The sequence below is a fragment of the Heterodontus francisci genome, chromosome 9, assembly GCF_036365525.1.
Source record: "Heterodontus francisci isolate sHetFra1 chromosome 9, sHetFra1.hap1, whole genome shotgun sequence".
Classification (NCBI taxonomy): domain Eukaryota; kingdom Metazoa; phylum Chordata; class Chondrichthyes; order Heterodontiformes; family Heterodontidae; genus Heterodontus; species Heterodontus francisci.
In genome coordinates, this window is record NC_090379.1 from 1,653,380 (window position 1) to 1,666,302 (window position 12,923).

General features: G+C 46.2%; 1 protein-coding gene across 2 annotated transcripts in view; it reads right to left on the minus strand.

Moving 5' to 3' along the window:
- Nucleotides 1–1,514: 1,514 nt before the first annotated feature.
- flvcr2a (FLVCR choline and putative heme transporter 2a) overlaps nucleotides 1,515–12,923 on the minus strand; it is a 347,150-nt gene continuing 335,741 nt past the window's right edge. For both annotated transcript variants that reach the window (XM_068038429.1, XM_068038428.1), the window contains one exon: nucleotides 1,515–2,807. In XM_068038429.1, coding sequence (XP_067894530.1) covers nucleotides 2,742–2,807 — 66 coding nt within the window. In that variant the 3' untranslated portion in view covers nucleotides 1,515–2,741. The remainder of the gene's footprint in view (nucleotides 2,808–12,923) is intronic.

Here is a 12,923-nt window from a genome sequence, read left to right on the forward strand (position 1 = left end):
ATTGGCAGAAGGGTCGAGAACCAGAGGACATCGATATAAGGTGAGTGACAAAAGAACCAACAGCGACATGAGGAAAAATGTTTTTATGTTTAGGATCTGGAACATATTGCCTGAGAGTGTGGTGGAGGCAGGTTCAGTGAGTGTTTAGGATCTGGAATGCACTGTCTGAGAGTGTGGTGGAGGCAGGTTCAGTGAGTGTTTAGGATCTGGAATGTACTGTCTGAGAGTGTGGTGGAGGCAGGTTCAGTGAGTGTTTAGGATCTGGAATGCACTGTCTGAGAGTGTGGTGGAGGCAGGTTCAATGAGTGTTTAGGATCTGGAATGTACTGTCTGAGAGTGTGGTGGAGGCAGGTTCAGTGAGTGTTTAGGATCTGGAATGCACTGCCTGAGAGTGTTGGAGGCAGGTTCAGTGAGTGTTTAGGATCTGGAATGCACTGTCTGAGAGTGTTGGAGGCAGGCTCAGTGAGTGTTTAGGATCTGGAATGCACTGTCTGAGAGTGTGGTGGAGGCAGGTTCAGTGAGTGTTTAGGATCTGGAATGCACTGTCTGAGAGTGTGGTGGAGGCAGGTTCAGTGAGTGTTTAGGATCTGGAATGCACTGTCTGAGAGTGTGGTGGAGGCAGGTTCAGTGAGTGTTTGGGATCTGGAATGCACTGTCTGAGAGTGTGGTGGAGGCAGGTTCAGTGAGTGTTTAGGATCTGGAATGTACTGTCTGAGAGTGTGGTGGAGGCAGGTTCAGTGAGTGTTTAGGATCTGGAATGCACTGTCTGAGAGTGTGGTGGAGGCAGGTTCAGTGAGTGTTTAGGATCTGGAATGTACTGTCTGAGAGTGTGGTGGAGGCAGGTTCAGTGAGTGTTTAGGATCTGGAATGCACTGTCTGAGAGTGTGGTGGAGGCAGGTTCAATGAGTGTTTAGGATCTGGAATATACTGTCTGAGAGTGTGGTGGAGGCAGGTTCAGTGAGTGTTTCGGATCTGGAACGCACTCAGAGAGTGTGGTGGAGGCAGATTCAATCATGGCTTTCAAAAGGGAATTGCATAATTATGTGAAGAGAAAAAATTTGCAAGGCTACAGGGAAAGGGCTGGGGAGTGGAACTAGCTCAGTTGCTCTTACAGAGAGTAGGCATGCACATGATGGCCTCCTTCACTGGTGTAACCATTCTATAGTTCCATAACATACCGCGGCTCCTTATGGAACATACTGCCGCAAGCCCACAGACAACTCTGTTAAGCAAATCCTCTTTCTGTTAAAGTTGGCATGACATGGTTAAGTCACTAAGATTATTTTGGATTGCTCTGGCAAAGTCGGAACAGACATGGTGGGCTGAATGGCCTCCTTCTGTGCTGTAGACCTCTTTGGTTGTGCAATTGGAGATGCAGTTTGTGTGAAAAGCATTTGTACCAAAGACAGTGGTAACCTTGTCTGGAGATTATACAGCCAATTCAAAAGCTGCTGGAACTGGTGCTCATTTCAAAGTCATGTAATGAAACAATCAAATCGGTCACATTTTAGCAGTTATTAGAGATTTTATTGATAATTCTGAACCCTATCTCATTCTTTCAATTTGAAATACCATCAGCTGATCCTGCAGTTTGTGCTGCTATTTTCCAAATGTAAATGAATAAAATCTCACTATTGTTCTTAGAAAATAGGTGGGCCTGACAAGCACAGGACCTGCGTCAGCCTCAGAGCCAAGCAGCTGATAAACAGCACTCTTTCACAAAGCGTCTGTTTTAGCCAACAGAAAAGTGAAGAGTTGGGAGCATCAAGACTTAATGGATCAAGAGATTAAATCATCTTGTGCTTTTGCTGTGCTGTACTTCATAGAATGATCGGATGATGCAGCACAGGAGCAGGCCAAATGACCCTTCATTGTCCTCAATTAATACATTTACATTGATGGCTTGTTGAGTAGACTTTATTTTAAAAGTACAATGATGAGGCTACACTGAATCACTGGGTTTGCCCACACTGCAAGGATCTTAAAGACTTGATCCTCATTGCTGTACATCCAGACTCAGGCTACAGGCTCCAGCTGTACATTCTGACTGCAGGCAGCAGTTGTACACCTATGCTTGGACTACAGGCATCTACCAGTTTGTTATTTCTATGGAGTTCAGAATCCTGAACAAAATGTTGAGCAGAATTCTGGGTTCTTTCCAGGTGTCTGTATGTGTGGTTTGTGCTGTTTTCAAGGGACTGTAATTGGCCATTGTAAATTGCCCCTAGTGTAGGTAGGTGGTAGGGAATATGGGATTACTGTAGGGTTAGTATAAATGGGTGGTTGATGGTCGGCACAGACTCGGTGGGCCGAAGGGCCTGTTTCAGTGCTGTATCTCTAAATAAAAAAAAAAATAAATCAGTGTTGAGCTATGTAGTCACATCTGTTAAAGGGGTATTTCAAAATCAATTGACTGAGGCCCTTATACACAATGTCTGTGTACAGCACCCCTACTCGGATTGCCAGCACAAGTCCCTCAGAAGACGAAAGATTTTACTGATGCCCAGAAATTGGAAAATAGCAACATGATGAGTTTTATTATGGAAGTGCTTTTCTGGAGGGGTACCGGTTTAGTTAATGCTGATGAGGTGATCATGATACGTATTCAAAATACTAGACTTTGACAAATCAGTTTCAAAGAAAATCTGCAGGTATAAAGCAGTCTTTGCTGGCTTTGTAGATGGAGCTCACGGTGCTGGCTGAGTGTCCATGGCTCTATCCGTGGATTTGGCTGGTTCTCTTCAGAGTGCTGCTTCGTTTAAGATTATGGAACTGCAGATTCCATCCTCCGTCTTTCTGGATAACTCCTGTGATACGTGGGAAAAAAAAGCTTGCATTAGGGACACAGTGACGACAACCAGCAGCTGCAGCAGCCTCTGTTTATAGGCCAGGTGGAGTTCAGACCATCATAGTACCACATTATTTAGAAGGCAGCCTGCATTTTGAACTGGAGGAGCACAGGCCTGATTCCAGAGACACACAACCTGCTGACCACACTTCTCCAAGACCAGAACCAATAAATAATGCAAAACTTTTAAATGTCTGCACACAAATGAAGAAAAAATAAAAGCGCACAGTTAAAGCTTTGTCAGAATAGTGTGAACAATTAGAGAGTGACTAGGAATTGAAACAAAGGAACAAGAGGAGGCCAATCAGCCCCTTGTACCTGCTACACAGGAACATGAGGAGGCCAATCAGCCCCTGTGTCATTCAATCAGCTGATGGCTAATCTGTACTGCAGCTCCATTTAGCTATCTTTGTTCCATATCTCTTGATACCTTTACCCAATAAAAATATCTATCTCAGTCTTGCAAAATTCAAGTTGTTCCCCAAGCATCAACAGCCTTCTGGAGAAGAGAGTTTCAGATTTCCACTATCCTTTGTGAGAAAAAGTTTTTCATGATTTCACTCCTGTAGGTTTAGCTCATATTTTAAGGTTATTCTGGCTTTGAAGGTGGCAGGAATAGTTGAGAAGGCTGTTAAAAAGGCATAGAAACGTAGAAAATAGGAGCAGGAGTAGGCCCTTCGAGCCTGCTCCACCATTCATTATGATCATGGCTGATCATCCAACTCAGTAACCTGTTCCCACTTTCCCCCCATACCCTTTGATCCCTTTCGCCCCAAGAGCTATATCCAACTCTTTCTTGAAAACATTCAATGTTTTCACCTCAACTGCTTTCTGTGGTAGTGAATTCCACAGGCTCACGACTCTCTGGGTGAAGAAATTTCTCCTCATCTCAGTCCTGAAAAGTTTACCTCGTATCCTTAGACTATGACCCCTGGTTCTGGACTCCCCCACCATCGGGAACATCCTTCCTGCATCTACCCTGTCAAGTCCTGTTAGAATTTTATAGGTTTCTATGAGATCCCCCCCTCACTCTTCTGAACTCTTGCGAATATAATCCTAACCGACTCAATCTCTCCTCATACGTCAGTCCTGCTGTCCCAGGAATCAGTCTGGTAAACCTTCGCTGCACTTCCTCGACAGCAAGAACATCGTTGCTCAGATAAGGAGACCAAAACTGCACACAATATTCCAGGTGTGGCCTCACCAAGGCCCTGTATAATTGCAGCAAAACATCCCTGCTCCTGTACTCGAAACCTCTCGCTATGAAGGCCAACATACCATTTGCCGCCTTTACCGCCTGTTGCCCCTGCATGCTTACCTTCAGCGACTGGTGTACAACACCCAGGTCTCATTGCATATTCCCCTCTCTCAGTTTATAGCCGTTCAGATAATCTGCCTTCCTGTTTTTGCTACCAAAGTGGATAACCTCACATTTATCCACATTATACTGCATCTGCCATGCATTAGCCCACTCTCTCAACTTGTCCAAATCACCCTGAAGCCTCCCTGCATCCTCCTCACACCTCACCCTCCCACCCAGTTTTGTGTCATCTGAAAATTTGGAGATATTACATTTAGTTCCCTCATCTAAATCATTAATATATGTGAATAGCTGGGGTCCTAGCACCAAGCCCTGCGGTACCCCACTAGTCACTGCCTGCCATTCAGAAAAAGACCCGTTTATTCCTACTCCTTGTTTCCTGTCTGCCAAACAATTTTCTATCCATCGCAATACACTACCCCCAATCCCATGCGCTTTAATTTTACATGCTAATCTCTTAAGTGGGACTTTGTTGAAAGCCTTCTGCAAGTTCAAATAAACCACATCCACTGGCTCCCCCTTATTAACTCCACTAGTTACATCCTTGAAGAATTCTAGTAGATTTGTCAAGCATGATTTCCCTTTTGTAAATCCATGCTGACTCTATCCGATTCTACCACTGTTCTCCAAGTGCTCAGCTATAAAATCTTTGATAATGGACTCCAGAATTTTCCCCACTACCGACATCAGGTCTATAATTCCCTGGCTTCTTTCTACCTCCCTTTTTAAATAGTGGGGTTACATTAGCTACCCTCCAATCTGTAGGAACTATTCCAGAGTCTATAGAATCTTGGAAGATGACCACCAATGCATCCACTATTTCTAGGGCCACTTCCTTAAGTACTCTGGGATGTAGATTATGAGGCCCTGGGGATTTATTGGCCTTCAATCCCATCAATTTTCCCAGCACCATTTCTCTACTAATACTGATTTCCTTCAGTTCCTCTCTCTCACTAAGCCCTGTGTTCCCCAACATTTCTGGTATGATATTTGTGTCCTCCTTTGTGAAGACAGAACCAAAGTATGCATTTAGTTGGTCAGCCATTTCTTTGTTGCCCATAATAAATTCCCCTGTTTCTGACAGTAACATTTGTCTTCACCAATCTTTTTCTCTTCACATACCTATAGAAGAAACTTTTACAGTCAGTTTTTATGTTCCCTGCAAGCTTACTCTCTTTTCGCCTTCTTAATCAATGCCTTGGTCCTCTTTTGCTGAATTCTAAACTGCTCCCAATCCCCAGGTCTGTTGTTTTTTCTGGTGAATTTGTATGCCTCTTCTTTGGATCTGAAGCTATCTCTAATTTCCCTTGTAAGCCATGGTTTGGCTACCTTTTCCATTTTACTTTTGCATCAGACAGGAATAGACAATTGTTGCAGTTCATCCATGCACTCTTTGAATGTTTGCCATTGCCTATCCACCGTTATCCCTTCAAGTAACGTTTCCCAAACCATCATAGCCAACTCGCGCCTCACACCTTCGTAGTTTCCTTTATTAAGATTCAGGATCCTAGTCTGCACTTTTGAACTACAAGAAAGCCCCCAGCGATTTAACATCCGCAGCACTTAAAGCAGCCAGAAGTACTGCACAAAGAACAGCTAGGCGTTGCGCAAACAACTACTGGCAACACCTATGCAGTCATATTCAGCTGGCCTCAGACACCGGAAACATCAGAGGAATGTATGATGGCATGAAGAGAGCTCTTGGGCCAACCATCAAGAAGATCACCCCCCTCAAATCTAAATCGGGGGACATAATCACTGACCAACGCAAACAGATGGCCCGCTGGGTTGAGCACTACCTAGAACTGTACTCCAGGGAGAATGCTGTCACTGAGACTGCCCTCAATGCAGCCCAGCCTCTACCAGTCATGGATGAGCTGGACATACAGCCAACCAAATCGGAACTCAGTGATGCCATTGATTCCCTAGCCAGCGGAAAAGCCCCTGGGAAGGACAGCATTACCCCTGAAATAATCAAGAGTGCCAAGCCTGCTATACTCTCAGCACTACATGAACTGCTATGCCTGTGCTGGGACGAGGGAGCAGTACCCCAGGACATGCGCGATGCCAACATCATCACCCTCTATAAAAACAAAGGTGACCGCGGTGACTGCAACAACTACCGTGGAATCTCCCTGCTCAGCATAGTGGGGAAAGTCTTTGCTCGAGTCGCTCTGAACAGGCTCCAGAAGCTGGCCGAGCGCGTCTACCCTGAGGCACAGTGTGGCTTTCGTGCAGATAGATCGACTATTGACATGCTGTTCTCCCTTCGTCAGATACAGGAGAAATGCCGTGAACAACAGATGCCCCTCTACATTGCTTTCATTGATCTCACCAAAGCCTTTGACCTCGTCAGCAGACGTGGTCTCTTCAGACTACTAGAAAAGATCGGATGTCCACCAAAGCTACTAAGTATCATCACCTCATTCCATGACAATATGAAAGGCACAATTCAACATGGTGGCTCCTCATCAGAGCCCTTTCCTATCCTGAGTGGTGTGAAACAGGGCTGTGTTCTCGCACCCACACTTTTTGGGATTTTCTTCTCCCTGCTGCTTTCACATGCGTTCAAATCCTCTGAAGAAGGAATTTTCCTCCACACAAGATCAGGGGGCAGGTTGTTCAACCTTGCCCGTCTAAGAGCGAAGTCCAAAGTACGGAAAGTCCTCATCAGAGAACTCCTCTTTGCTGACGATGCTGCTTTAACATCTCACACTGAAGAATGCCTGCAGAGTCTCATCGACAGGTTTGCGTCTGCCTGCAATGAATTTGGCCTAACCATCAGCCTCAAGAAAACGAACATCATGGGGCAGGATGTCAGAAATGCTCCATCCATCAATATTGGCGACCACGCTCTGGAAGTGGTTCAAGAGTTCACCTACCTAGGCTCAACTATCACCAGTAACCTGTCTCTAGATGCAGAAATCAACAAGCGCATGGGTAAGGCTTCCACTGCTATGTTCAGACTGGCCAAGAGAGTGTGGGAAAATGGCGCACTGACACGGAACACAAAAGTCCGAGTGTATCAGGCCTGTGTCCTCAGTACCTTGCTCTATGGCAGCGAGGCCTGGACAACGTATGCCAGCCAAGAGCGACGTCTCAATTCATTCCATCTTCGCTGCCTTCGGAGAATACTTGGCATCAGGTGGCAGGACTATATCTCCAACACAGAAGTCCTTGAAGCGGCCAACATCCCCAGCTTATACACACTACTGAGTCAGCGGCGCTTGAGATGGCTTGGCCATGTGAGCCGCATGGAAGATGGCAGGATCCCCAAAGACACATTGTACAGCGAGCTCGCCACTGGTATCAGACCCACCGGCCGTCCATGTCTCCGTTATAAAGACGTCTGCAAACGCGACATGAAATCGTGTGACATTGATCACAAGTCGTGGGAGTCAGTTGCCAGCATTCGCCAGAGCTGGCGGGCAGCCATAAAGACAGGGCTAAATTGTGGCGAGTCGAAGAGACTTAGTAGTTGGCAGGAAAAAAGACAGAGGCGCAAGGGGAGAGCCAACTGTGCAACAGCCCCAACAAACAAATTTCTCTGCAGCACCTGTGGAAGAGCCTGTCACTCCAGAATTGGCCTTTATAGCCACTCCAGGCGCTGCTTCACAAACCACTGACCACCTCCAGGCGCGTATCCATTGTCTCTCGAGATAAGGAGGCCCAAAAGAAGTCTCAGAATCAACTACGTCATTCTCCATCTTGATGAAGAATTCTATCATATTATGGTTGCTCATCACCAAGGGGTCTTGCACAACTAGATTGTCAATTATTCCTCTCTCATTACACAATACCCAGCCTAGGATGGCCTGTTCTCTAGTTGGCTCCTCAACGTATTGGTCAAGAAAACCATCCCATAAACACTACATGAATTCCTCCTCAATGGTATTGTGACTTACAAAGAACAAAGAACAAAGATAATTACAGCACAGGAACAGGCCCTTCGGCCCTCCAAGCCTGCGCCGATCCAGATCCTCTCTCTAAACATGTCGCCTATTTTCTAAGGTTCTGTATCTCTTTTCTTCCTTCCCATTCATGTATCTGTCCAGATACATCTTAAATGACTCCATCGTGCCCGCATCTACCACCTCCGCTGGCAATGCGTTCCATGCGCCCACCACCCTCTGCGTAAAGAACTTTCCACGCATATCCCCCCTAAACTTTTCCCCTTTCACTTTGAACTCGTGTCCTCTAGTAATTGAAACCCCCACTCTGGGAAATAGCCTCTTGCTATCCACCCTGTCTATACCTCTCATGATTTTGTACACCTCAATCAGGTCCCCCCTCAACCTCCGTCTTTCTAATGAAAATAATCCTAATCTGCTCAACCTCTCTTCATAACTAGCGCCCTCCATACCAGGCAACATCCTGGTGAACCTCCTCTGCACCCTCTCCAATGCATCCACATCCTTTTGATAATGTGGCGACCAGAACTGTACGCAGTATTCCAAATGTGGCCGAACCAAAGTCCTATACAACTGTAACATGACCTGCCAACTCTTGTACTCAATGCCCCGTCCGATGAAGGAAAGCATGCCGTATGCCTTCTTGACCACTCTATTTACCTGCGTTGCAACCTTCAGGGAACAGTGGACCTGAACACCCAAATCTCTCTGGACATCAATTTTCCCCAGGACTTTTCCATTTACTGTATAGTTCACTCTTGAATTGGATCTTCCAAAATGCATCACCTCGCATTTGCCCTGATTGAACTCCATCTGCCATTTCTCTGCCCAACTCTCCAATCTATCTATATTCTGCTGTATTCTCTGACAGTCCCCTTCACTATCTGCTACTCCACCAATCTTAGTGCCGTCTGCAAATTTGCTAATCAGTCCACCTATACTTTCCTCCAAATCATTAATGTATATCACAAACAACAGTGGTCCCAGCACGGATCCCTGTGGAACACCACTGGTCACACGTCTCCATTTTGAGAAACATCCCTCTACTGCTACTCTCTGTCTCCTGTTGCCCAGCCAGTTCTTTATCCATCTAGCTAGTACACCTTGGACCCCAAGCGCCTTCACTTTCTCCATCAGCCTGCCATGGGGAACCTTATCAAACGCCTTACTGAAGTCCATGTATATGACATCGACATCCCTTCCCTCATCAATCAACTTTGTCACTTCCTCAAAGAATTCTATTAAGTTGGTAAGACATGACCTTCCCTGCACAAAACCATGTTGCCTATCACTGATGAGCCCATTTTCTTCCAAATGGGAATAGATCCTATCCCTCAGTATCTTCTCCAGCAGCTTCCCTACCACTGACGTCAGGCTCACCGGTCTATAATTACCTGGATTATCCCTGCTACCCTTCTTAAACAAGGGGACAACATTAGCAATTCTCCAGTCCTCCGGGACCTCACCCGTGTTTAAGGATGCTGCAAAGATATCTGTTAAGGCCCCAGCTATTTCCTCTGTCACTTCCCTCAGTAACCTGGGATAGATCCCATCCGGACCTGGGGACTTGTCCACCTTAATGCCCTTTAGAATACCCAACACTTCCTCCCTCCTTATGCCGACTTGACCTAGAGTAATCAAACATCTGTTCCCAACCTCAACATCCGTCATGTCCCTCTCCTCGCTGAATACCGATGCAAAGTACTCGTTTAGAATCTCACCCATTTTCTCTGAGTCCAAGCATAACATTCCTCCTTTGTCCTTTAGTGGGCCAATCCTTTCTCTGGTTACTCTCTTTCTCCTTATATATGAATAAAAGGCTTTGGGATTTTCCTTAACCCTGTTTGCTAAAGATATTTCATGACCCCTTTTAGCCCTCTTAATTCCTCGTTTCAGATTGGTCCGACATTCCCGATATTCTTTCAAAGCTTCGTCTTTCATCAGCCGCCTAGACCTTATGTATGCTTCCTTTTTCCTCTTAGCTAGTCTCACAATTTCACCTGTCATCCATGGTTCCCTAATCTTGCCATTTCTATCCCTCATTTTCACAGGAACATGTCTCTCCTGCACGCTAATCAACCTCTCTTTAAAAGCCTCCCACATATCACATGTGGATTTACCTTCAAACAGCTGCTCCCAATCTACATTTCCCAGCTCCTGCCGAATTTTGGTATAGTTGGCCTTCCCCCAATTTAGCACTCTTCCTTTAGGACCACTCTCGTCTTTGTCCATGAGTATTCTAAAACTTACGGAATTGTGATCACTATTCCCAAAGTAGTCCCCTACTGAAACTTCAACAACCTGGCCGGGCTCATTCCCCAACACCAGGTCCAGTATGGCCCCTTCCCGAGTTGGACTATTTACATACTGCTCTAGAAAACCCTCCTGGATGCTCCTTACAAATTCTGCTCCATCTGGATCTCTAACACTAAGCGAATCCCAGTCAATGTTGGGAAAATTAAAATCTCCTATCACCACCACCCTGTTGCTCCTACATCTTTCCATAATCTGTTTACATATTTGTACCTCTATCTCACGCTCGCTGTTGGGAGGCCTGTAGTACAGCCCCAACATTGTTACCGCACCCTTCCTATTTCTGAGTTCTGTCCATATTGCCTCACTGCTCGAGTCCTCCATAGCGCCCTCCTTCAGCACAGCTGTGATATCCTCTTTGACCAGTAATGCAACTCCTCCACCCCTTTTACCTCCCTCTCTATCCCGCCTGAAGCATCGATATCCTGGGATATTTAGTTGCCAATCATGCCCTTCCCTCAACCAAGTCTCAGTAATAGCAATAACATCATACTCCCAGGTACTAATCCAAGCCCTAAGTTCATCTGCCTTACCTATTACACTTCTTGCATTAAAACAAATGCACCTCAGACCACCAGTCCCTTTATATTCATCATCTGCTCCCTGCCTGCTCTTCCCCTTAGTCACACTGACTTCATTATCTAGTTCCTTACAGGCTTTTGTTACTACCTCCTTACTGTCAACTGACCTCAATTGGTTCCCATCCCCCTGCCACATTAGTTTAAACCCTCCCCAACAGCGTTAGCAAAAGCACCTCCAAGGACATTGGTTCCAGTCCGGCCCAGGTGTAGACCGTCCAATTTGTATTAGTCCCACCTCCCCCAGAACCGGTCCCAATGTCCCAAAAATCTGAACCCCTCCTTCCTGCACCATCTCTCAAGCCACGCATTCATCCTGACTATCCTTTCATTTTTACTCTGACTATCACGTGGCACTGGTAGTAATCCTGAGATTACTACCTCTGAGGTCCTACTTTTTAACTTGGCTCCTAACTCCCTAAACTCTGCTTGTCGGACCTCATCCCGTTTTTTACCTATATCATTGGTGCCTATGTGCACAATGACAACTGGCTGTTCACCCTCCCCCTTTAGAATGTTCTGCAGCCGATCTGAGACATCCCTGACCCGTGCACCTGGGAGGCAACATACCATTCGGGAGCCTCGTTTTCGACCACAGAACCGCCTATCTACTCCCATTACAATCGAATCCCCTACGACTATAGCCCTTCCACTCTTTTTCCCGCCCTTCTGAACAGCAGAGCCAGCCACGGTGCCATGGACCTGGCTACTGCTGCCTTCCCCAATTTGCCCAATCTATATGCAGATTAATGTCACCCATAATTACAGATGTTCCTTTATCGCATGCGTCTCTAATTTCCTGTTTAATGCCATTCCCAACATCACCACTACAGTTAGTGGGTCTATATACAACCCCTACTAACAGTTTTTGCCCCACCACACCATCTCTTCAGCCACGTATTCATCTGATATATCTTGCTATTTCTACTCTGACTTGCACGTGGCACTGGTAGTAATCATGAGATCAAAACCTTTGAGGTCCTACTTTTCAACTTCCTAGCTCCCGATATTCTGTTTTTAGGACCTCATCCTTTTTTTTTTACCTATGTCGTTTGTACCAATGTGTACCACGACCACTGGCTGTTCACCCTCCCCCTTCAGGATGTCCTGTAACAGCTCTGAGACATCCTTGGTCCTAGCACCAAAGAGGCAACATAACATCCTGGAGTCTCTTTTGCGGCCACAGAAACGCCTGTCTATTCCCCTTACAATTTAATCCCCTATAACTATTGCATTCCCACACTTTTTACTCCTCCCCTGTGCAGCAGAGCCAACTGTGATGCAATGAATTGGGCTGTTGCTGCTTTCCCCTGAGAGGCCATTCCCACCAACAGTATCCAAAGCAGTATATCTGTTTTGCAGGGGAATAGCCCTTCAAAACACTCCCACAGGGGATGCTGAGACCAAGTGGGCCCACATCAGAGACGCCATCTATGAGTCAGCTTTGACCACCTACGGCAAAAGTGCGAAGAGAAATGCAGACTGGTTTCAATCTCATAATGAAGAGCTGGAACCTGTCATAGCCGCTAAGCGCATTGCACTGTTGAACTACAAGAAAGCCCCCAGCGATTTAACATCCGCAGCACTTAAAGCAGCCAGAAGTACTGCACAAAGAACAGCTAGGCGTTGCGCAAACGACTACTGGCAACACCTATGCAGTCATATTCAGCTGGCCTCAGACACCGGAAACATCAGAGGAATGTATGATGGCATGAAGAGAGCTCTTGGGCAAACCATCAAGAAGATCGCCCCCCTCAAATCTAAATCGGGGGACATAATCACTGACCAACGCAAACAGATGGACCGCTGGGTTGAGCACTACCTAGAACTGTACTCCGGAGAGAATGCTGTCACTGAGACTGCCCTCAATGCAGCCCAGCCTCTACCAGTCATGGATGAGCTGGACATACAGCCAACCAAATCGGAACTCAGTGATGCCATTGATTCCCTAG